The sequence below is a fragment of the Ambystoma mexicanum genome, chromosome 2q, assembly GCF_040938575.1.
Source record: "Ambystoma mexicanum isolate Mex_15411 chromosome 2q, UKY_AmexF1_1, whole genome shotgun sequence".
Lineage (NCBI taxonomy): Eukaryota > Metazoa > Chordata > Amphibia > Caudata > Ambystomatidae > Ambystoma > Ambystoma mexicanum.
This window is the reverse complement of record NC_090924.1, coordinates 651176946-651202317: the sequence shown is the minus strand read 5'-3', so window position 1 is coordinate 651202317 and position 25372 is coordinate 651176946. Positions and strand designations below refer to the sequence as shown.

The 25372-nt window shown below is 46.1% G+C and overlaps 1 protein-coding gene across 2 annotated transcripts in view; it reads right to left on the bottom strand.

Moving 5' to 3' along the window:
- The window catches only part of TVP23A (trans-golgi network vesicle protein 23 homolog A), a 512460-nt gene that overhangs the window by 327068 nt on the left and 160020 nt on the right, over positions 1-25372 (bottom strand). For both annotated transcript variants that reach the window (XM_069647835.1, XM_069647834.1), the window contains exon 4: positions 20253-20342. In XM_069647835.1, coding sequence (XP_069503936.1) covers positions 20253-20342 — 90 coding nt within the window. The remainder of the gene's footprint in view (positions 1-20252; positions 20343-25372) is intronic.

Here is a 25372-nt window from a genome sequence, read left to right as displayed (position 1 = left end):
TTGTCAGAATGCTTCTTCTTGGGTCGTTACCTTCCTCTTGACAACCACCCTTCTACTACTATTACCGTGGGAACAGTCTCCTTTGTTCCACAGTGTACTGCTACTGCAACCACCTTCAATGTGACATCCATTGACAGTTCATACACATCACAGTTCAGGTACTTCTGCTTCTCCTTCTACAATTGTGTACTTCAGAATTATTAGGCATATAAAGACAAGACTCTTGGACCTCTACTAGATGCATAGTTCTTAATATGGCTGGTTTCAATATGCGGCACCAGACAAGCCACGACTCGCATCAATCAGAGTCTGCAAAAACAAACAGAACAAATAACTTGCAAGTGTGCGTTGTCCTTGAATATCTGTGAGGCGGCGTTTTTTTTGCTTTGAACTTGAGAATACAACCACTTGGGAGACCCACGTGAAAAATCGGTTTTCTAATTACTAACTTGGAGAGCTGAACTCGCCTCTACAGACCTCTCTCTTAATGACCAAGCGTCCTCCGTTCTATCCGGAGTATAAACCCAGCAAGCCAATCAGCACAATCTGAAGTGCACCAGTTTGGACAGAGTTTTCACTCCGTAACTTTTTAGTGATATTCTGCTTAGCTGGCCCTCCAAACTAGTAGGCTGCATATCTGTCCTGGGTGAAGTACTAAGAAAAATAATCAAGTTGAATATCAAGTGGGGTATAAAGTCACTAATCGACTATTTGGAAGAAATTGTGTCCTGAAGATGACCCAAAAGAAAGAATAAAAGACACTAGGGATAGTGCCTAAACATTGTAAGGCCGAAACATGTCGACATCGATCTGAGTCACCTATATAAATTGTGTGTGGGACTTTTGATGCAAACAAAGTAGGCACAAATGTGTACATCTTGTTCTGCCCCCATGATGTGTTATTATTTGTAATGCACTTTCTCGTTTTTTACTTTATAAAAATATTTTTTATATAAAAAAAGTGTTTTATGTAACATGACATTTGTTTTGTCTGTGGCACTATGTGCCTCCTTTTTTAGTCATATACAACATGTAATAAATTTAGCTTTTTTACCAGTTCAGTTGTGTTGGGCTCCATGATGTATTGTAGACACCACAGCAAACTGCATTTGTTTAGTTTGTAAACTGTGTTTTTCACTCTAACCTTTGGGCTCTGGAAAGAGGTGTAATCAGACTCCCCTCATATTTTCGCTTTGATCGAGTTCCCTTTGAGTTCTGATCCCCCGAAACTAAAAAACTGGAACGTACCCGACTTGCGTTAGACTGGTTTCAATATGGAAAGGGTTCGCCTCTTGGCTTGTGTAATGCTTGTTCTTTTAGTCAATGCAACAACTTCAAGAATAAATGTTTCAACTACTACAAGGTTCAGTCTTCAAAGAGAAACAAGAGTTAGGTACACAAGATCACTCTTTCAGATAGATCTTCGTTTTAAAGAGATACCAGTGATTGTATTTCTCATTCAATATCGCAGAGACGGCTTCTGACTCCTGTAAGGAATTACAATTGGTCACACGCGACCTTCCTTTGATGCCGACTACTCTTGTAACATTTGTGGAAGTTAAAATAAGATTTTTGGGGTGGCGATATCAAGCATTCCTCTTTTTATGAGAGGCACGCTACCACTCCGGCAACAGTATATTGTTCGGCAATGGATTTAACAGCTTTTCTTCTTACGCGAACACCATTGCTCTCACTAATAGTGCAGGTGATACATTTCCATCATCAACGACAAACAGTTTAGACTCACTTTAGACCTTGCGCAAGTTACTTCTGAGCTGCTAACAGTTACTGGCAAGGCTTGCAAGGTGGACCTGAACGCCGCCCTTCACTCACAGGCTGCTGGAACACTGCAGTTGTGGGCTGATTCACATTCCTGACTTAAACTGCTATTACTACTTCGGGGACCCTTGGGACCCACACCCTTCTGCAGCAAAGGTATCTGGGGTCTGGCAACATTACTTGGGAGTCTCCTTCACTCCTTCCCTCAGCTTGCCTTCTGCTTCGGGCCTCGGGCAGCAGCACAGTCACAGCTCTGCAATCACAGCTACTAGGCACACATGGGGAAAGCTCCACTCTCAATAGGTCTTCCTCAGTGCAGCCACGGCAATTCAGGGTTTGAGAACACAGGAACCCCTCAAAACTTGCAGGTGAAATCTGCTGTCTCCACGCTCCGGCGTCCTTCCTGTGATGGCACTTCCTCCTGAATTGCCAACCTCATGCTCTGCAACTACTGCTCCTACTGTCAGCCTTCCACCTCCTGTTCAAGCCCCTTCTCTCCCTCCTCTCCTGCTGCAGCCTTTTATACTTTACAAGTTTGGCAATTAACTTCAGGTGTGAGCCATTGGTTTCAATTGCCTGACCTGTTCAAAGACTATTAGGCTCAATTGCCTGTCTACATCTACATGCCTCTTCAGCCCTCTTCTTCGTCTCAGTCACTATAGGATTCTGGGACATGTGGTTTACTTGATCAAAGTCAGGTTTTTCTACTACTTTAGTACCTTTAACAGTAGATTTCATTTCCTTTGTAATTGTAACAGAGGGTCTGTACGTTTTAACTGTTAAAGGAAGATGATTTAGAGAAGACAACATTTCCGCCATTCCTTGTAGTGCAACTTTGGTAATGAGGAGGGCATTTAATTTTAAGTACCAAAAATACTCCTTTTGGCAAAATATGTTTTGGTGTTAAATCTTTAGGGTTTACCACCTTAGACTCCATAGGAGGTTTAGAGATATTAAAGTGACCGTAAGACACATCCTATTCTGTCCCAGTGGTAAGAGTCTTCATTTTAGCGAAAAAATACTGTGTCACATCCCACAGAATCTCCTCGCTTGCCTGGGCCTTGTCCCCACCCAGGTGATCCTCCCGCAGTACACCACACCCAGGGTTAGGATCAGGAAGAGTCTGCCTTCCCCAGGCCACCTGAGAGGAGACTTTAGGCAGGGTTTTAGGGAGGGTTCTGCAGGATTCTTCACAGTGTGCTGTGCTTTTCTGTTGCCACCAGGGACACTCTTGAGTCATTCTTCATGGTGCCTTTTGGCTTGCCATGTTAGTACACCTGCCTACAAAGGCTGGTTGTGCTGTTATAACCTTTAATTAATCTGGAAGTATCTGACCTACATCCTGGGAATTACTATCTTAAGCCTGCTTTCTTCTGCTCCAAACCTCCCTTATTTTCTCGTAACCTTGGCACTAGTTACCAACACCTGTCTGCGTTCTGCACACCAACTGTAGCGTTCTTTCGATTGGATGTTCCTCCCACGTATTCCTCATCTTAGATATATCCTTGCCTTCAGCTTGCTGCTTCGGAAAAAAAATTCTCCTTTCCACCAGAGGGCGCTCTCCTCCAGGCCGCGGCGTTGATCTCCCTCGGCGGCACTCGAACACCGACGTCATCGCCTGTATAAGAGCCTTGAGCGCGCTGCTGGCTTCAGTTCTGTTTTTTCGTATATTGTAGTCAATTGATTTTGATTAATGGCGTGCCTCTTTTGACCCAAGCCTTAAAAGTACTTAGAATGTAATACACGTAAACTGTACTGTGGGGTTGGTTGGGAGGGTCGATGAGGAATACGTGGGGGGGAACATCCAATCGAAAGAACGTTACAGTTGGTAAGTAACTTGTTCTTCGAATGGATTGTGTCCTCCCACCTATTCCTCATCTTAGATAGACTCCCAAAGCAGTTTTGTCTCGGAGGTGGGAGTACAGAATTTTTCTAATCGTGTACAGAATGGAGTACAGATTTAGCAACCAGACTTCCCTGAGAAGAAGTCGAGTCCAGAGCATAATTTTTTATAAAGGTATGCATGGATGACCATGTGGCTGCTGCACAAATGTCTTGTACAGGGACACCCCTTTTTAGTGCTGTCGAAGTTGCCATGCTCCTGGTTGAATGAGCTCTCAATCCATCAGGTGGTTCTTTTCCAGCCAATCTATAACATTCTGTTATAGCCAAAATTATCCATCTAGATAATGTTTGTTTGGTTACCGCCAGTCCCAATTTGCGTCCAGTGTATCCCACAAATAAATGATCACACTGACGTATTTTTGCCAATCTTGAAATGTAGAAACTAAGAGCCCTTCTGGGATCTAGTCTATGCAGCCACTCCTCTTCTTTGCTTGCACGAGGAGGACGGTAAAAAGTAGGTAAAGTTATTTTTTGTGACAGATGAAAGTCCGAAACAATTTTTGGCAAAAAAGTTGGTTTACCTCTTTGTCCTTATAAAAGATAGTGTGAGGAGGGCCGCTAGAGAGCGCCTGCAACTCACTTACCCTGCTGGCTGATGTCAATGCTACTATTGAGTATTGTTTTCAAAGTAAGGAGCCTTAGCGGACAAGAGTGTAAAGGCTCAAATGGAATACATGCAAGAAATTTTAGCACTAAATTTAAATCCCACACTGGAACCTGGAAAGAAATTGATGGAAATACATTGTTTAACCCTTTCAAGAATTTAATTATTAAAAAGGTATCTTGAAGTAAGATTCATCTTCTGAAGAGCGCTTAAAAATGGATAGCGCTGCTAAGTATCCTTTTATCGTACCAACCCGGAGACCCAGATTAGCTAAATGTAACAGAAAAGATAACATTGTGGGGATATTACATTGAAATGGGTCCACATTCTTTTCTCTGCACCAGTTACTGAACTTATTCCAACGACACCGATACAAAGATTTGGTTGCTGGCCTTCTTGCCGAAAGCAAAATCTCCATTACGTCATCCGGAAGATCCCAATCCTTACATCTCAACCTCTCAGAAGCCATGCATGAAGGTTGAGTATGTTGACCTCCGGATAGAGAACATGATCTTCCTCTCGCGAGAGAAGATCCTCTCTTCTTGGAAGACATATTGGAGGGCAGATGGACATGTCCAGAAGGTCCGGGTACCACGTTCTCCTGGCCCAATCCGGGGCAATTAGGATCATGGTTTTCCTGAACTTTCTCAACCTCATTATTACCCGAGGGATCACAGGGACTGGAGGAAACGCATACAGAAGAGGAAATTCCCATTCCACTACGAATGCGTCTCCTAGAGCTCCTCTTGGGGGAAATTCCCTTGAACAGTACAGTTCGCACTTCCTGTTGACGCTGGTCGCAAACAGATCCACCTGCAGGGTTCCCCAAAGGGGGAAGATCTCTTGAAGGACTTCCTGAGCTAGATCCCACTTGTGGGAGGCTGTACTCTGCCTGCTCAGAGCGTCCGCTGCTGTGTTTTGCTAGATGAATTGCCGAAAGAGAGATCCCTTCTTGTATTGCCCAAAACCAGATTTGCATCGCCTCTCTGCACAGCGGCAGTGACCCCACTCCTCCTCTCTTGTTGAGGTAGTACATGGCCACTTTGTTGTCCGTCATTATCAGGACATTCTTTCCCCGTACAGAGGGCAAGACTGCCTTCAGCGCTAGTCTGATTGCCCTCAACTCCAAAAGGTCGATGTGTAGTTTGGACTCCGATGGAGACCAACAACCGTTGATTGTCAGATCGTTGGTATGGGCTCCTCACCCCGTGAGTGAGGCGTTTGTCACTATTGTGATCTCCGGCCATGGTTGCCAAAAAGATTCTCCTCTGAGAATATGATGTCTGCAAGCCCACCATTGTAGATCCTGTGCTATTTTGGCTGGAACCTGCAACAGATCTGACATTTCCCCTGAGAATTGAGACCATTGAGTTCTGAGAGCCCATTGAAGGGATTTCATTCTCAACCTGGCTTCTGGCACCAGAAAAATGCAGGATGCCATCAGACCGAGCAACCTGAGAAAATCGAAGGCCGGAAGTTACTGGCCATTCTGGAATCTTGTTACCATCTGCAGAATGTGGTGAAGTCTCTCTTCGGGAGGCGAGGCTTTGCCCGAGCAAGTATCCAGGACTGCTCCAATAAACTGGAGTTTCTGTGATGGTATCATGTTTGACTTTTTAAATTCAGAGAAAACCCTAGTTTGTGAAGGAAGTGACAAGTTTTGGACAGATGATCCTGGGCCTGCTCCGGTGAACATGCTCTGATCATCCAATCGTCCCGATAGGGGTAGACATGAATCCACCCTCTCCTGAGACTTGCTGCCACCACCGCCATCAACTTGGTGAAAACTCTTGGGGCGGAGGTTAACCCGAATGGCAGAACTCAAAACTGATAGTGAGACTTGCCAATCACAAACCTTAGGTACTTTCTGTGCTTGAGATGGATTGGCACATAAAAGTAAGCATCCTGAAGGTCCAATGATACCAACCAATCCTGGAGTTGGAGAGCCTGAAGGATCTGAGAGAGTGTGACCATCTTGAACTTGTCCTTCTCAAGTCCAAGATGGGTCTCAGTCCTCCGTTCTTCTTTGGGATGAGGAAATATGGGGATACCAACCCTTGTTCCTCTCTGCTACAGGTACATGTTCTATTGCACCTTTTTGTAGCAGGGGTAAAACTTCCTGCAACAGGAGCGGATCTGGATGTTTGACAGAGTTGTATCCCAAGGGGTGATTCTGAGGTTTCTTTAGAAAAGGAAGGCAGTAACCTTGGATACTGTTTCCAGTGCCCAAGCATCTGAAGTAATGCCCCGCCATTCTTCTAGATGCTGTGAGATTCTGCCTCCCAACGGGTTTTGTGGGTCAAAACCTCAGAGTGGTTTTGCAGCAGCTGCAGCAGTGGCTGCTGAAGGGACAGATGTCGCTGCTGGGGCAGATCTAGCACCTTTTCCTCACCCCCGAGGAAATTTTCTTTGACCTCTTTGACGGGTCTGTCCTCTTCCTCTTCCAAATGAGGAATAATAATGAAAAGGACGACCCCTCCAGGAAGATGAGCCTGTGTAGGGGCGTTATTGAGGTTGTCTTATGGCAGCACTGAGAGATTTAGTCGCTGCTTTGGAGGTCTGCAGCTTCTCCAAACTTTCATCTGCCTTGCTGCCAAACAACCTTGAGCCGTCAAAAGGCAAATTAAGAAGTCTGGATTGCACATCTGGTGCAAAACCAGACTTTCTTAGCCACGCAAATCTACGTAGCACCGTGCTAGTTGCCATGGACCTACTGATATTGTCAGCTGTGTCCAGACCTGATTGAAGGAATTCTCCCGAAGCCTCCTTTCCATCCCTTATTATGGCTAGAAAGCCATCACACTCTTCACCTTCTGGGATGTGTTCAGCTGCCGCTGACATGCAGTCCCACAGGGTATATGTGAACCTTGCCAAGGCACAGGTTACATTAGTAGATTTCAAAGCCATACTCCCTGATGTGAAAATCTTCCTAGACCATGCATCTACCTTTTTATCATCCCTACCTGGAGGGATTGTAGGGTATGCAGCATTTCTCGTGGAAGTGGCTGCTTGTACTACCAGACTTTCTGGAGTCGGATGTTTACTCAGGTATTCTGTATCAGAATTGCAGGGTCTATATTTAGACGCACATTTTTTATTCATTGCTGGAATGGCTTCAAGGTGTTCCCATGCAGAACTAACCCTTCTCTGCAAGGCAATGTGAAAAGGGAGAATGGGGTCTTGTTGAGGAGTTCCTGATAGTATGTCAGTCATGTCATCATCTTGACAGACTGGTGAACTCCTACCCCACCCCATAAATTCTGTAACTCTATTCATAAGTTTTCTGTAACCCGCATCAGCCTGCTCTGATGGGTCTGGCTTGTCAAATTCATACTCTGGAGAAGTGTCCAGACCACTTGCAGTCTGTAAACATTCTTGTAGATCTTCAATTTTTGATTGAGGATTAATTAATTCCTCTGGAACAGATATTGTGCCAAACTTAACACCAGGAAAGGTGACTTCTTCCTCTTCTGATGATTATCCCTCATAGATAGATGACATGGTCTTGAAAAAGTCATGTCTATTCTCAGGTTGAAAAACCTTTTCTGGTAATGTGGGTTTTTCCCTTATAAAAGGCTTGGGCGTGTCATAACCACATCCTTCGACGGCGTCGAGGGAACCTTCGATGACCTTGATGTAATCGTCCAGGGGGTGGCGGAAACTGTCGAAGGAGCTTTCAGAGTTATCGAACGTGAACCCTTTCCCTTTCGAAGTAGACTTTGATGAACCCTCCCCCGTCGCCAGTTTACCTCTGCGTTCTTTCAAGGCTTTATGGGTCATCGACTGGCACGAACCACAGTCTTCCATTCCGTGGTCGGAACCGACGCACCAAAGACAATTTTTGTGTGGATCTGTCAGAGACATTTTCTTTCCACACTTCAGACATTTTTTAAATCCCGTCTTTGGCGTGGAAGGGTTCGAATAAGACGACATAGCTTTTTCTTCACAAAAGATTGAAGCGCTGTTTGAAACGATCCAAAGCGAAGCTAACGGAAAAACGGAACGGAAGCCAGTGGGCGCACTGGGACTCTTATACAGGCGATGGCGTTGGTGTTCGACGAGTGCCGCTGAGGGACATTGACGCTGCGGCCTTGAGAAGAGCACCCTCTGGTGGAAAGGAGAAACATTTTTCCGAAGCAGCAAGCTGAAGTTAAGGATATATCTAAGATGGGGGCGTGGCTACGAGGGCCATGTTGGAGGACGCGATCTGGAGGAGCTCCCGAGATCCTGAAATGATCCTGGCGAAATAGTGCATAACAACATGCCTATGATTTCTGAAAACACACATGTCGGTGTGTGAACGGACTGACTGCGCTTGGTGAACTTTTGGAATGCGTGGGAGGAATGGTGGTGGAGTTTTGTGTGAATAAGATAAGGAGCGCCGGAGACGAAAGACGAAACAAAATGGCCGATCAACGACCGGAACAAAGGAAGGAGCAGGCCGCACGGTGGTCGGGCGACAGGAGCGGACTGTGTGTGTATTTGTAACTTGTGCGGAACGCAGGTCCCCTATGTTGGGATACTAACTCGAATCGGCCTGTATTTCTAGAGTGTTCTACTACTGGCGTAAGCCTTTGGGCATGTATAGAGGGCTGAGGCCGCACTACGATGCATCGAAGTAGCGAGACACTGTGCATGGAAAGCTTGGCGTGAGAAGCTCACAGAGTTTGTGGACTGTGTGTACCCCGCCCACTCCAAGGAGCTGCCGGAGTGGGGCTTATGCGGCTACATGGGAAAGCACGACCCATGGTAGCGGACAGGTCTCGCCTGGGGGTGGCTCGAGAGTGGCCCCCTGGAACGTGCCCAGCGGCTGCAGAATCAGGTCTAATAGAACCGTGAGACCGAAATGGAAGCAGCCCACGTTGGAAGACTTCGCCAAGACGTCCTCTGGTCCGGAAAGTTCCAAGAGCAAGGATAAGTCGCCTGCAGGTGGCATGCCTGTGACGGGCACTAACCAGGAGGTCCTGGCTGCGATTGCGGACCTGAAGGCGGCCTGGGAGGCTAAACTTGAACTGACCGTTACTGAGCTGAAAACGGCATTGGACCTTAAGGTCGGTGAGATGCAGAAAGAGGTGAATTTACTTCGACAGGACATCAGGTCTCTGGCGGAGCGCACTGAGACCCTCGAGAAAGAGGTTAGCCCGAACACCGCGGATTGTGCCTCCCATAAGGCCGAATTGCATGCCCTGGTGCAGAGAGTGGGCAACTTGGAGAACAGGGCGGAGGAGGCGGAAGGACGCGCCGACGGAATAACATTCGCATCGTGGGCCTGCCAGAAGGATCAGAGGGCCACGATCCCACAGAGTTCATCGAATCTATGCTGTTGCAGGAGATACCCGGAGGAGCTTTATCTCAGGGATTCGCAGTGGAACGTGCGCATAGAGCTCTGACAAGGAAGCCGCCGCCGGGAAACCCATCTAGGCCAGTAATGCCAAAATCCTTAATTACCGGGATCGGGAGAGGATACTAGAACACTTCCGCAAGGGTGGAACGATTAAACGAGGGGCGGCAAACATAACAGCCTACCCGGACTATACCCTGATAGTGCAGCGTAGCCATATGAACTTTGGAACGGTAAAGCAGAGATTGAGAGAGGCGGGCCATAAATGCATGTTGCTGTATCCGGCGAAATTGAAAGTTCTTCATAAACACAGGACTTTGTTTTTTGAGACTCCGGAGGATGCCATGGGATGGCTCGACGCGCAGGGATGCCCCCAGGAGTCTGACGTTCGGACGGGAAGAGGAGATGGAGGAGATAAGTAGAGCACGAGGAGGGCGCTACAAGATGGCGCGGAATAGGACTCTGTGACTTGTTATAGTCATTTGAGCGGCCTTAGGCAGAGAAGGCCAGACCGCTAAACAACATGTTAGGAGCACTGTGACAATTGCTGTTTTTAGGAGAGCCTTGCAGATCGGATCTCTTTACCCCACTTAGTTAAGTGGCCATTAGGGCGACTTCACCCTACTGAGCTCTGGGCATTGGTTGGTACTTGCAGGGCTAGATGTGGGGGTGCCTCAGTTCCATGGATGGAGCTGGGCAGCAGTTGGGGAGTGTGGTGTTGGGGAAAGGATGGGTGGAGGGTGGGGAGGGAAGTGGGGAGTTTGGGGTGTACATAGTTATGGGGAGTTCAAGTTTGTACATGAGGCTACAAGAAAGAGCTAGAGGGTTGTATCGGTATCCAATGGGCAGGTGGGATTGGCTGCACGGAAAGGGGGAGGATACTTATGAGCTATGGGGGATCTTAAGATCGTAACGTGGAATGTCAGGGGACTCAATAGTTACTTAAAGAGGAACAAGGTTATGATGTATTTGAAAAGACAGAAGATTGATATTGCACTGTTGCAGGAGACGCATCTGACGTGGGAAAAGTTGGAGCTGGTGGGGAAGAAGTGGAGAGGTATTGTAGTGGGTTCTCCGTATTCTGCCTACGCTAGGGGAGTGTTGGTCTGGGTGGCACCGCACCTTCTGCTCCAACTTACACAGGAGGTGGTGGATACAGAGGGGAGGATGGTTATATTGAAGGCGCTGGTGGAGAATAAAGAGGTGTGCATTGTAAATACGTATGCCCCCAATCAAAACACGGCGGCATATTTTAGGACTCTGTGTACCAACCTGGGTACGTGCGTGGGTGGGGCAGTTATTTGGGGGGGGGGGATTTTAATTGTGTGCTGAACCCCAGGGTAGACAGATCTGATGATAAGATTGATAGGCCCACCCCAGCAGCCAGGGCGTTGCAGACGCTGCTCGACTACTCGCCTCTGGTCCTGGGGTGGCAGTACTGCCGCCCCAGGGCGCGGATAACGACGTGGCGCCTCCGGGCTGAGGCACTCAAGGATCCGGTCTTCAGAGAGGATATCAGAGACGAGATTATACATTATTTCAAAGAGAACACTGGCAGTGTGGACTCGGCGTGCACGCTCTGGGAAGCCTTTAAGGTGGTGTTGCAGGGTGCTGCCATCGCTAAATCAAAAGGCCTGCAGGGTGGGGTCCTGACGGAGTTAGGGGGAGCTGAGGATGAACTGGAAAGGGAACTCAATAGTGGAGGGGGGGGGGATGAGGAGCTAGTACTTAAACTACAGCAGCGGTGTGCAGAACTTTGCGAAAGGCTCTGCAACCTTAACTATAAGAAGTATGTTGAGAGGCAGCATGCAGGTGGGGATAAAACGGGCCGCCTCTTAGCGTGGCTATACAAGAGTGAAACCCCTAGGCCCCCGATTAGGACGATAACCAGAGAGGATGGAGAGGTAGCGGACACCCAAGAAGGAGTCAATGAGGCATTCTTGGATTATTACAGGGCACTATATGAGGACAAAGGGGGGGGCAGCCGAGAGGAGATAAGGGAAAGAGATATTGGATTACCTAAGATTAGTGCCGGAGAAAGAGAAGAGCTGGATGCACCGATTACTTTGGAGGAATTGGATGAGGTGGTGAGGCAGCTGCCCACCAGTAAGACCCCGGGAGCAGACGGACTACCTAGCAAATTTTATAAAGCATATAGAGAGGAGGTACTCCCCCCCCCCCCATGCTAGAAATGCTTAATGAATCGTTTGAGGTGGGCCGGTTGCCGGAATCGCTTAGAGAAGCGATCATAATACCGCTCCCTAAGCCCAACAAACCAGGGCATAGCTGTGGCTCCTACAGGCCCTTGTCAATGCTGAATCAGGACGGCAAGATATTGACGGCGGTCCTGGCTAATAGATTGCGGAGAGTTATTAGTAAATTGATACATCCGGACCAAACAGGTTATGTCCCCAACAGGAATATAACCCACAACCATAGGAGACTCCACCGGGTGGTCGAATGGGGGAACAAGAACGAGGGTGAAATGGCTGGTGTGTCCTTAGATGCAGTCAAAGCTTTCGATTCAGTCAGGTGGTCGTGGTTGCTGGAGGCCCTGATGGAATACGGGATGGGACCGGGCTACATTAGGTGGGCGAAGTTGCTGTACAGTGAGCCGCTAGCTAGGGTTCGTACAGGAGCGGTGATATCCGAGAGGTGGCAACTTAGCAGAGGCACCAGACAAGGGTGCCCTTGGTCCCTGATGTTATATATTCTGGCCCTGGAGCCCCTGGCAGTGTACCTTGGGCAACAATATGACATGATAGGCATCGAGGTAGGGGGTGAGAAACACCTAATATCCCTGTATGCTGACGATTTGCTATTATATTTGAAATATCCCGAGGAAAATCTTCAGTATATTCTGGAGGTAATGGAAAGGTATGCGGAACTGTCTGGAATAGCGGTGAACCCCCAAAAATCAAGCATATTCCCATTGGGTAGCTACAGAGGAACCCTTCCGGAGCGGTTGCCAGTGTTGCCGATACCATGGGCGGTTGGGCTGGTTCCTTCCGCTACCTAGGAATAGATGTGTATCATACGGTAGAGGAGGAACATTTGCATAACACCGAGGTGGCTGTGGGAAAAATCCGTATAAGCATGAAGTTTTGGGAGAAGTTGCAGTTGGCAATGATGGGACGGGGGGCGATGCTTAAAATGGTGGTCCTGCCTAGGCTCTTACATTTTTTCAGCAATATTCCGTATATGATACCTAAGAAGTTTTTTGCCAAGCTGAATAGTATGTGCAGAGACTTCTTATGGCATGGCACCCGGAATAGAGTGGCGCTATGGAAGTTGCAGAATTTCCATGAGAAGGGGGTATTAAACTGCCTAATTTTGAGGCCTATTATGTAGCTGGTCAGTTGCAATATGTGGTCAAATGGCTCTCTGATGAGGCAACTCCCGAATTTAGGCTGTTTGGACAGGACTGCACTCCGTTTTACCTGTAGGAAATTATTTGGTTGCCTAGTTCAGAAATGAGGGAGCGCCCGGGAATGATGTTGCTGGGGTGGAAGATGTGGCGTAGAGTATGTCGAATGATGGAGGACCCGTACTCGTGTTCCCCGCAGGTTCCGTTGGTTGCTTTGGCAGGGGAAGAGAAGCAGCTAAGGATGATAATCAGGACCTACTGGGAGTCGGTCGGGCTGGTTACATTGGGGGATGTTTGGCAAGAAGGGACCATTAGGGATTTTGAAAGACTAGGGGAAGAGACGGGCTTGCATAGGGGCCAGTATATCACGTACCTAAGGCTGGTGCAGAATATTCGTAAAATCTGGCCTGAGACTGTATTGGCGGAGGACCCAGACGCCACTATGGGGACAATAGATGACATATCAGAAGGGGGGCATGAGATCTCTAGATTGTATGAGATGGTGATGACCCGGGTTGGGAAGGAGTTGACGCATTTGAGGTTGGATTGGGAAACAGAGGTGGGAGCACAGATGGAGGATGGGATGTGGGAGCGTGCTATGGGATACCACAAGAAGGTGTCAAGTAATGCTAGATTACAACAAATACAGTTGTATATAACGCACAGAGCTTATATGACCCAGATGAGAATATCTAAGTTCGGAAATGCGGGACAACAAGCGTGCCCAAAATGCGACAACGAAAATGCTGATATGACACACATGTTTTGGTCTTGCCCAGTGATTGAGAGTTTCTGGGGAGAAGTGGCGCAAAAACTAGCAGACAAAGGGGTCACGCTCATCATAGATACGGCCTAGGCCTGCCTGTTGGGAGGGTTTCCCAGACCACGGAAACTTAAACATGTTGTGAAATTGAAGGACTTCGCAAAACGGAGGATTGCCATGGATGGAAGCAGTGTCATAAGCCGCGGTTGGAGGTATGGTGGTGGGAATTGCTGGCATGGGCGGAGGCTGAAACGGTGGTATGGCAGGAGGCATGTAGCATGAGTGGGGAAGAAGAAGTGGGTACCCTGATGGCATGGAGAGTATTAATAGCAGGACTGTTTGGAACAATAACGAATTCTGCAGACTCAAAAGGAGGTGATACCCTGCCACACGTAGCAGATACGGAAAGTGAAGGACAAACAAGCTCTTGAGGGGGGAGGGATTGGGGGAGAAGTGGTCTTGACTAATTGATGTTCATGTGATTGTTGCAAAAAGCGCTGCCAGTTTGGTTTGTATTGTTTGTTTGGAAAATTAATAAAAACCGTTTAAATAAAAAAAGATATATCTAAGATGAGGAATACGTGAGGACACAATTCATTCGAAATGTATTTTTGTTGATTCAGCATTTTGAATTCTTGCGAAGTCTTGAGGCCTTTCGTTTGATTAAAAGCATGCTGTGGCTTCCATTTTAAAGGAGATGGCTGCCCCGTTACACTCTTGGTACATGTTAGTGAGCTATATTCATGTATTGTTTGTTGCATTTACCTTATACATTAGGCATGTTAGTATTCTTCATGTCTTGTGGATGCTAGGTTAATATTCTTAATGTACAAATGCATATTTTACCTAATGTATTTATTCTTTATGTTGAGTGCACATTTGCTTCATGTTTAATGCATAAGCATATATTGTTACAGCAGTAGTTTGACAGCTTTTGCCATCTTCAGTCTAATTTGTCTCTATGTCCTGGGATAAGGGCGGTACGGTTGCCTCTGTGAGTTATGTTTCTTACCTGTGCAGTAATGGGTCGGGGAAGGGAGAGAAGCAGAAGCTACAGATGACTCATTCATCTGCCTCGAAACAACATTTACAAGAGTCTTAGCTTCTTAGCAGATGGGTCCTGTGGCAAAAGACAAAAATTAGGGTGGACCAAAACTGATGGTTTTCATAGACAAACATATATGTATCAGAGGGATAAAGTAGCAGTTGTGGTGGCTAGTTCCCAGTTAATAACACGTAAGCTCTATGTTAGTAAACAAACCAACAAAGTAAAGTAAAATAATAAACAAACATCAATTAGCAGACAGTAAAAAAACAAAAAAAGGGGTGCTGGTTCATCCACTCATAATGAGTGAACAAGCTTGTGAAAATAATCCTTTGTGGTGGGGATTAGCTTACTTCTTAGAAACAGTAAATTTTAATTTAAACAGTTAAGCGAGCAGGTGTGGTTTTCTAGACAATGCTTACCCACCTTAATATTTTCTACACAGCAGGATTTGCAGCTGAACATGAGCCTCACTCTCCAGCAGGTTCCTGAAAGGTGCACAAGCTGGCTTTGCTAGCACAAACCGCTATCTAGCGTGAACACAGATTAAGATGACGTTTAAACAGAAAAGCATTCCTAAGTAAATTAATTGTAATTCATATACAGGGAATTCCGTTGAAGCAGAAAAATAGCTGGCAGGAACAGGAGCACAAATGGCAGCAGGACCCCTCTTGCAGACAGCACAACCACAAGTGACACAGAGGCAGTAAAACTCATGGATGTAGTAACGTTTTTCCAAATTTATTTCGAAGTGTCCAGTTAAGGGGAACTTCTCTCTACATAGGGGAAATGCAACCTTCTAAAACAGCAATCAGTCACTTGAACCTAGGGGGCCTGGCAGCCAATTTGTTGCCAATCTTAAATCACAATACAGACTGTACACGAAGGAGCTGAATTTCATGTGCTACTGCTTTTCCATGGTTACATTTATCATAATTAACAAGCTGTACAGGGTTTGCCAGGCCCTCAAGATCAGAGTAGTGTCCAACCTTCAGCAACCTCACACACAAACTCTCTACCCTAAAATGCCCAATGACTGGATCTAGGTTCTGCTGCTGGAGGTCTATGGTAGGCATGGAAACTGAAGATATATATGACAGCACGGCACGCTGAGATTCAGAGCAACTCAATGTAACAGATTCTCAAACCCTCAGTAAAGTTCAAGCCATTGCACACATGTCTGGGTTCAATGGTGACCCAGAAATCCAAAGTGAAAGACAGAAACAGGAAGATGCTGCCAACCCCAACAGTGCTTTGAAAGTCCTCACTGCGAGATCCACTGATCAATCAAGTAGGGAAAATGTATTTGTGAGCCAGGATGCAGTGTTTAGAAGGAACAATCTCTTCCTTCTCCTTGCCAAAGGGCACAAAGATACAGATTCCTTGCTGATACCTAAAGAGATGGCTTGGAAATAATAGACTGAAGCCAAACAAATTAAAGAACTCCTTATGTTTCTGGAAGGCAGAACATTCAAAAGTTGCCCTAACCAAGAGGTTGTCCAAGTAAGGTGTATGTAAATTCCTCATCCCTTGGGTTATGCTACAACTACAGCCAGTGAACTCAAGGGCCTTATTTCAGGCTGTAAGGTTTACCTCACTTATATGCATTGCAGTTGTTGGGAGATGTTTCTGTAGAACTGGTGTTCTGGAAAGAGAACATTTAGGAGTGTCAGTCTCGTTCACCAGATGTCAACAATCTAGACTTGACAGGATGCCCAGGATCTAGAATATCCAGACTACAAAGGGATCTTAGTTTTAATTGCTTGACCTGATGGATAAGGGCCCGTTCCAGGGCAGGGCAATTTTAGGCAGTCACTGAGGAAGCCACTTGCCAAGGTGCAAAAGAAGGTGCAAACTGGGCCTAATGCTAAGCTGTTGGCACAAATCCTTACATCACCCATTCTTAGCTTAGAGTGATGCATGGTTTGAAGACAATATTCAAGATTCTTACGCAGCCTCTCCTGCAGCTTGAGCCCACAGGGTGGGTTGCTTTACTGGCTGGTTCAAATATAAAGGAGGATCCAGCAGTTTCTGCTTGATTAGGGGAAGAGCCTCAAACAGGATTCTTCTAGACAAGGAGAGGCTGTGCTTTGCTTTGAGAAACATTTGGCGTAAGCAAAACAGAGGCTCCTAGCAATAATAATCTTCAGCACAGAATCTTGTGAGGGGTCAGAAAGGAGAGTTGGACACAAGGTATTCATATTCTCATGTAAAGCCATTTATTGAAACAAAGAAACAGGTTCGGAAACTGCCTATTTGGCCCTAACTCTAAGAGGCATTTCCCTACCTAAAAATCAAAACTAAGGATCAGTCTATGTCAGGAGGTCAGTTAAATGAAAAGCCGTCATTCTGTCCAAAATGTGCTATCCTGACCCTCACACTAAAACAAAATAACAAAGGAGGCAAGGAAATGTCTTCTTTCTTGACGTTAGCAAAAAGTGTTAAAAACCAAAATGTAATAAAGACTCCAACAGAAATGTTCTCCGAGGTAAAGACCCTGGCAAAAGTTACACTTAAACAGTTCCTTTGTTCCTTCACTGGACTCTCAAAGTTTGTGTTTGAATCACAAGTTTTGCAACAGGCTTTCTGGAAGATGGCCTGGCGTTCTCCCCTGCCCAGATCTTCAATCAATCCCATCCCCCTGGTATAATCTTCAGCCAGGAATCTTTAAATAACTTCAAATGCCTGGTGTACTTCCCTGCCAGGACTTTTCTTTAATTGATTCACAGTTCCTTGATTATACAAAAATGGCTTATACCGTGAGGTACTTGGTATATTTGCCTAAGGTAGCATTTTATCAAACTTCTCCCCCAAACTGGCCTATCATATCCCTGTATTGGGTTGGGGTTACTCTTGGCACTGTGTCTTGATTTCATTCAAATATTCTTCTTACTCTCTTTTCATCATTAACAATCTCATATTTATCAAATACGGGGTTGGACTCACCGGTCTTTTCCTGTGTCTCTGACTCTGCCCGTGCCATTGTGGAACAGCTGCTTGGTTCGCTTTCCATGCTGGGGTTGGTCTCTCTCTCTCCTACATGTTGTACTTTGCACAAACTCTCTCATTCTTCTTCTCCTCCTCCTCCTCCTCCTCCTCGTCTCAGTACCTGAGTGATTATGGGATTTGGAGTCCATGGATGTTATTGGGCTTCTACTTTTCAAATAGCTTTTCTCAGGATGTTTACAATAGGGCACTTTGAAACAGAAAGTGGTATGGGTGTTTGGGCCAAAAGGTGAAGACTTGGCTAAAATGACAATAGGCTATTCGGAACTCTGATATCAAAGGGTCGTCCTCATGGGAAAGGGGAGGGGGCGAAATACTGTGTCTTGACCAATGGAGCCAAAACCTCTCCCCAGTAGCGGTCTCCTCCCATGTGATCCTCCATCCCGTGGCTACATGGGAGGAGGTCAACACCAGAGAATCAGTAATGCCTCCATTGGATTCATCACTATCTTCGGAACTGGATGACATTTGCAGAAACTAGGCTTGTGGTTTCTGGAGAGAGCACAGACAAAAATGGGACAAAGCCACTGTTCAACTGCCATAAACAAAAGGGCTAGCTCACAGGACTTAAAACCCCTTCAACGTCACTTTGCACCTTTTCATGGAGTAGATCGCTACATGTGGTAAAAAGCCTTCACTCAGTGCGGCCAAATGCAAAGAAATCAGCTGCCACCAGCCTGTGATTAAATACACTTTCTAGGTGAGGGTATGAAATGAGGGACCTTGGAAGTGCCCTCGTCCTTTCAGCCATGTGGGCTACAAAAGGCCAGCAAGAAGTTGTGATGAATCTGGTCAACTCATCCCTTCACTCCAGAGCGGAGCTACCCCCTATGAGGCTATGAAGGTGAGCCTGCTCTGCGAGACCCTTCCTAGGAGTCTGGACAAGTCGGGCCCCACTGGGAGTGATTCCACTCTCCGGGACAAGGACTCCAAGTCCAATGAGAGCCTCCCCTGCATTATCGGCCTACATGGGGCTTGAAAAAACAGTTTGTTCTCATATTTTGACTACAACTACAAGTGATCCTCCTTCCACCTCGTTGGCTTCAGATAATGCTGAGTTTCATCTTAACGCCGCCATCAACGAAGAAGGACACACCCTTTTTGATTGTGTTGGCGTACTTAAACACAGTAAGAACTGTGAATGGAGAGAGACCATCTATGCAGGGAACGACTCCTATGGAGGGAGGAGAATCAGCACTACGCAGAGGCGAGCCTCTGTGGACACGTTCTGGAGGGGTGGAGCTACGCCCAGCCGTGGCGTAGGTGAATTAAGACCCGCCAGCTGGAGGCTATGAGGTGGGTGCTATGACCGAGCATGAGGTGCCCATCAACCGCTGCCGAGACCCGGGAAAGGAAACGAGCCCGGGTCCCCGAGCTCCACGCGGCGAGTGCCTTTGCCGATAAGACACGGACCAACAGAGAAGCGAACGCTCCCCATGCGAGTATGCCAGTGAGGGCTATGAAGATTGGTTTCAAAGGTTGCCGAAAAAAAACGGCACAGGTACGAGAGTCTGAGAAAACGGAGCAGGCACGGGACCCAGGTAAATTAGAGTTAAAGAGATACAAATAGTGTATATCAAGGCTGGAGAAGCCGTCAACCATATGAGAACATAAACCCCACTGGGCACACGCCCAGTCTCCTATGACAAAAAGGCGTGAGGGGGTTTTGTGTGCTTTTTATCAATGCTGGGAAAGCCAAAAAGGATATGAGAAATTGATCAAAGGGGGCGGACATATGTCCTACATGGCAATATCTGAGCGGGAAGAAACCCCGTATTTTTTAATTGGACTGAGAACCAATAACCATACCAATGAGCTACCGAAATATGAGGAGTCGCAGTGTCACAAAGGTGGAAAAAAGTGTTTGAAAAGTGATGCTGGTAAAACAAAAAAGCAGAGAAAATGTAGAAGAATTAATCTTTTCCCAAAGGGGGAGCAGAAAAAGCATCCACAAGACAATTGTGGTTTTAATCAACAAACTCTATAAAGAAAACTAAACTGGGTAAATCCATTCTAAAGGAACTCTAAGGCTGATAAAGTAATCTACGAGTTGGGCCAAGCACAAGCCCATTCTCAGACTATTGTGCAGGCCTCCCTTTCCTTTTAGTTACATTTTCTAAAGTGGTAGGGCCAGTTAGTAACTAGGAATTTGGACTGGGAACTCTTCATTTTTGGACTTCGACAAGCACGCTTAGTTCTTGTTTTAGAAGATAGGGAACTTGCCTCGTAGCGATAGGGCCAGATAGGCATTTTTCTTTTAATTTGAATAAATAACATTAAATCATGACACATTGTAGTCCTCCTTCTGGTTCGCCACAAAGTCCAGGGGCCAGCTAGAGTCTGGACAAAGAGTCAAAAAGAGGATTTCTGACCGAGCACAAATTATAAAAAGGTACATTGATAAGACAGAAGCTAGAAATGTATCTTGGTGCAAATAAATACCTTTTTAGCTTCAAATACCCAGTGACTTTTTCCATCTTCGTCAATCTGGTTCCACCAGCGTAAACCAACCAAGAGTCTTCCAGTAACATTCTAAAGACATAATTATTACAGTCAGGTTTCTGTTATTTCAAATTAAACAATTCACATCATTAAAGTTAAAAATGTCTTGGGAGCAGATTTAGTCATTCTATTAAACATGATGGCTCTGAAGACTTAAGAGAAGGTGAACTTTTCAGACCTAACCAAAAGGGAAAAAACACACATACATTGCCTCTCTGCTGAACACTCTATGCACATTTCAATGTTGTAATAATACCCAGAGCTTGTAATAAACATGTTTCCAATCTCTCATAATTGTAGAAAAATAGGAAAACAAAAACATGATTCACCGAAGAGCACTCATTTGTGGTTAGTGGATAAGCAGATTCTCCTGGTTATACAGTCAGTAGTTAACCAACTACAGCATTTCTCTGCAAGTCTGTTTATTTACTGTTTAATACAACATAAAGAAATGCAACTGCTAAACTACTGGTTTGCAAACCATGACTCCCAGAACATACATTTGTGCATCAATTAAATATTACTGCCATGGTCAGCCATTAGCACTCCTTTTACAAACTATTGGGAACCCTGTTCCTGGAGTAGGCCAGGCTTGAAAACAACTCTAAAGAAGCTACTAATCTGCAACCATAAAATGTAGAATTTAGAACATTCAGTACGTGAGCCTCCCTTTGTGCACCTGGATCCATCTTCAACATAACTGGTCCTGGTCTCCCAATCACCAATTTGTAAACCAAGGGAAACAGTAATGACAATGACATGCATGAGGAGATGGCAGGATGGGATTTGTGAAGAAGGGAGAGCTGCAGACTAAAATCACCATGAAGGTTAATATTTCATTGTTTTTAGTCCAACTCTCCCCTTTCCACTTTTTAAAAACAGATTACACAGAATGTAAATACAGCAGAGGATGTGACACCATGGGCCTCATTACGCGGTAGGAGGTAGCCATGGTGCTTTTAGCACCATGGCTACCCCCTTACCGCATTCCGGGTCCGGGATCTCAGAATGGGTACTTAACGTGTCATTCCAACCTTGGAGGACCCGGTAAATCCCCTTTACTGATAACATCTCCTTATCTGTTGGAGATCACGACCTATCGCAGGCTGCAAAGGAAACATCATGAAACCGAGCTACGTCAAAGCATAAGACCCGCCAGAAATATTCGCAGGAATATAGGTGTAAGTAAAAATGACCACAGGAAAATAGAAATGCCTAAGATGGCTGGCAGCTACAATAGTAAAATTACAAAACATAGCATTAGACACATCAGTACATGTACTATGAGAACGTGCACATAAACGATTCTCAAAATCGTTCCGCTCATCCCATCCGTCAAGTCCAATTGCTGACATTTGCCAATGTGTGGAGGATCACGAGTCATCATATAGAAGACATCAGCTGGAGCAATGTCATAAGTGACAATACGCGTCATATTCCTCCACATGCGATCAGCATCAGAACAAAATGTACAGTACTCAAACAGAAAAAGAAGTTCTCACATAGAGTATCATTGTGCAATACTCCAAAAACGTGTCGAAGAACAGGTGCCAGCGTTGACCACAAGACACGTAAAATTAAGCCAGGCAAAAGTGTGAGATGTTCAAAACACTACGGGCCAGAAAAACCCACATATTCTCTAGCCATGCTGCAGAAAAGACAAGGCGCCTCATTAGGAGTTTGAAGGTAGCCATGGTGCTATTAGCGTGTCCGGGTCCGGGTAGTCGGAATGGGGACTTACCGGGTCATTCCAACCTTGGAGGACCCGGTAAGTCCCCATTCTGAAAACCATTCCCCATTCCCATTCGAGCCCCCACAGAGTTCAATGGGAATGGGGAAGGAGCTAATAACGGGCCAGCAAATAGCAGGCCCGTTATTATCTCCCTGGTCCCTTAGTGGCTCCCGCTAAGGGCAGCTGGTAAAACCAGCTGGCCTTAATGGGACCCAATAAGGGACCTCAGAATGCGGCAGTAGGGGGTTAACGGCGCCGGCATAGTTACCGGTGCCGTTAACCCCTTACCGCCGCACTCGTAATGAGGCCCAAGGACATCGCAGAAGATGGCAAAGCCACATGTCCATGGTCACAACGTCTCCTCGACAATATAGTTGAATCAGTGTTAGGCAACGTGGTCAAATCAAGGCTGGTAGTCGTCATCCAGATCATGGGAGTCAGTCGGACAATGGAGACATTAGCCACGTCTTTTTTGCATGTCCCCGGGCGGTCCCAAACAGACTCCACACAAATCCAGACATCACAAACAGGGTCTGGAAAAACAAAATAACAAAAAAATATGTATATCAGTGAAGTACATCACTCGCGCAAAAAACTTTTGTCAGTGAGAACGTGGCTGTTACGCTCACCTGGTTCCCACAGGGGTGTCGGTCGGACCCAGACAGCTGCGGTCTCCACCAACGTGATGCTTAGTGCCGCGATGACTGTCTGCACTGGCATGCCTAATCTCGTCTGCTTGACCCGTAGAAGTATTCTCCTGCAAGTGGAGAAAGGGATTTAGCCACCCGTGGATTTTAGTGATGGCCCCTCCCACTGTTCTCGTTCTCCCCACTTGTCACCTCCGATATCCCCTTTTAGTAACCTCACCTTATGTTTTTAAATGATGAGCTCTCCATCCTGCGTGGCATGCAGGGGCGCGTAGATACCAGTTGCTTCACTGGTTTGAAGGTACTGGAGGAGTTCCGGAGGAATATTGACTCCGGGGTTTATAAAGTTCAAAGAGTTCAATATGTCCGATGTTCATTCTTGTTCCATTCCCTTGTTGAATTGCAGCTGGAAAAGAATATTGCCTGGAGGCAGCTGATGGCGTTCAGGTAAGAGTCTGTATTATCCAACACTGTCCGGTAAAAGTTGCATGAGTTTAACTTGTTGTTTTCTCTCCCTTTATAGGTGCGGCATATGAAGATGAGGCGTATTAAAGGGTAATGCCTCCGGTGGTAAATCAGGTAAGCCTATGGTGGTAAGAGATTGTATTTGTCGGCTCTCTTGGCTTACCATGTTATTTCTTTTGTTTTCCCCCAGGTGCTGGAGTTCGACGAAGAAAATGATGGAGGCAGCGCCGAGTCGAAAGAGGATGCGACGCGTGCTGGAATAATGTCCTTTCCAGGCTCGGAGACGTGCTGGATCCGGAATCAGGTAAGGAATTAAAATAATGTCCGTGATCAACCTTTTCTCCTTCTTTCCCCTTTTTCTAGGAGCTTCGGATTCGAGGCGGGCGTGGCAGAAGACTGGATGCTGACTTGCAGGCACAGCGAGCGTTACGCTGCAGGATGCAGAATAACGCAAAGCGTGTGCTGCTGTTCGGGTGTGGTTTAAATCGCCTCCAAAGTAGTTCCAGGTAAGAAGTTCCCCAGAACCACACCCGAGTAAAAAATAGTCCCTGTAATAAAATAGTCCCATCCAGGCCTCACGTTGGCTTGGATTCATTTGCAGCATGGTCTGCATGAGGCAAGTAATGTCTATGAGCCTGGCGCCTATGGCGCCAGGACTGGTTTCTAAGATGAGCCTGGTGCCTAAGGTGCCAGGACTGAACCCAAACAGCCCCCAGCCGGGGCTGCTGGGGTTTTAACAAGTATCTGGATGCCTGCTTCCGGGGCTGATGGACTCGATCCGGATGCCCGGGGGTAGGCATCATGACAGTGGCTCAATTTCCGCTTTCCTGGTTCCATTACCAGAACAACTTGATCCTCTCCTTCTGCAACTTGGTTCCAGGAACCATTTTGTCTGATGAGCCAAATCCTTTGTCCCCATGTGTAGTTACCACTGTGGGCGGCTCTCCCTTTTTCACCATGGATAATTTTACAGTGACGATAATCAGTTGTGCCACTCGATCCCCTTTATGGATTGGCAACATTTTCTCTCCATTATAGATTAAAATAATTGTTATTTCTCCCTTATAATCTGCATCCACAATCCCTCCCAGTACCTGGATCCCTCTCAATGCTAATCTGTTGGAATTTTTACTCCAATTCCCGTGTCAATAACACTAATCTTGGTTCAAGTCTGATCTCTTTCATCGCATGCAAGTCCACCACTGCAGACTCAGGTGTCCCTCAATAAGGAGCCAGAGCTCCAGGTAACATTTATCAATGCATCAAAGTTTCAAATGCACCATTTGGTTTAATAGAAGCTGGTGTTAAAATTCGCATTAATGGAGTTTCACCATTTGCAATTGGTCTGTTATTCAACACTTGCACCACATCCAGAATGCGCTCATGTCACCCTTTCCGGTTGCCATCATCAGTCTTTCGCAACTGTTCTTTCAACAAACCATTCATCCTCTCAGTCCTGAAGCCTCGGGGTGATAAGGCACATGGCAGATCCATTCGATGCCCTTCTCCTGACAACCGTGAATCAGTTTTCCTTTAAAATGTGACCCATTGTCACTTTGAATTTGTAAAGGTACACAATAGTACACTGCCACTTGTTATAACAATGTAATGGTATTTAACTGTGTAGTTTTTTTGCATTGGTAATACCATCAAATATCCTGAATATGTGTCAATCGTACAGGCATATTGACATCCGCTACTAATTGGCATTGGACCGATTTAATCGATTTGCCAGATTTTTTCCAGGTAATTTACCTCGTTTCAATGTGCCTTGCATCACATGTGCAATGGATCTCTGTTTCTGATGCTGGCACACTGGACATTGCAAAATCACTGTTTTGACTACTTCCAAAGGAATGCAAATTCCTCGATCTTGTGCCCACCTGATAGTAGCGTTTTCTCCAAGATGCCCACCTTTCTGGTGTGCCCACTTGGCAATCCCTTCCAGATCATCTTCCTCAGACTTCGTGTCCATACCTGAAATTTTGGCTTGTTCATCTGCAGCATAATTGAACCAGCGTCTGTCACGCATTGAGCATCCACATGCTATACGGTCATCTTGCTATGCATCAACATTTCTGTGATATACTACCACAGTTATTTTCCCCATAGCTTCTTTGCATGAATTTTCCACCCATTCTCTTGCCATGTCGGTATCCAAACAGCTAGTCCATTAGCCACAGACCACGAGTCAGTGTACAGTGTACACATAACAT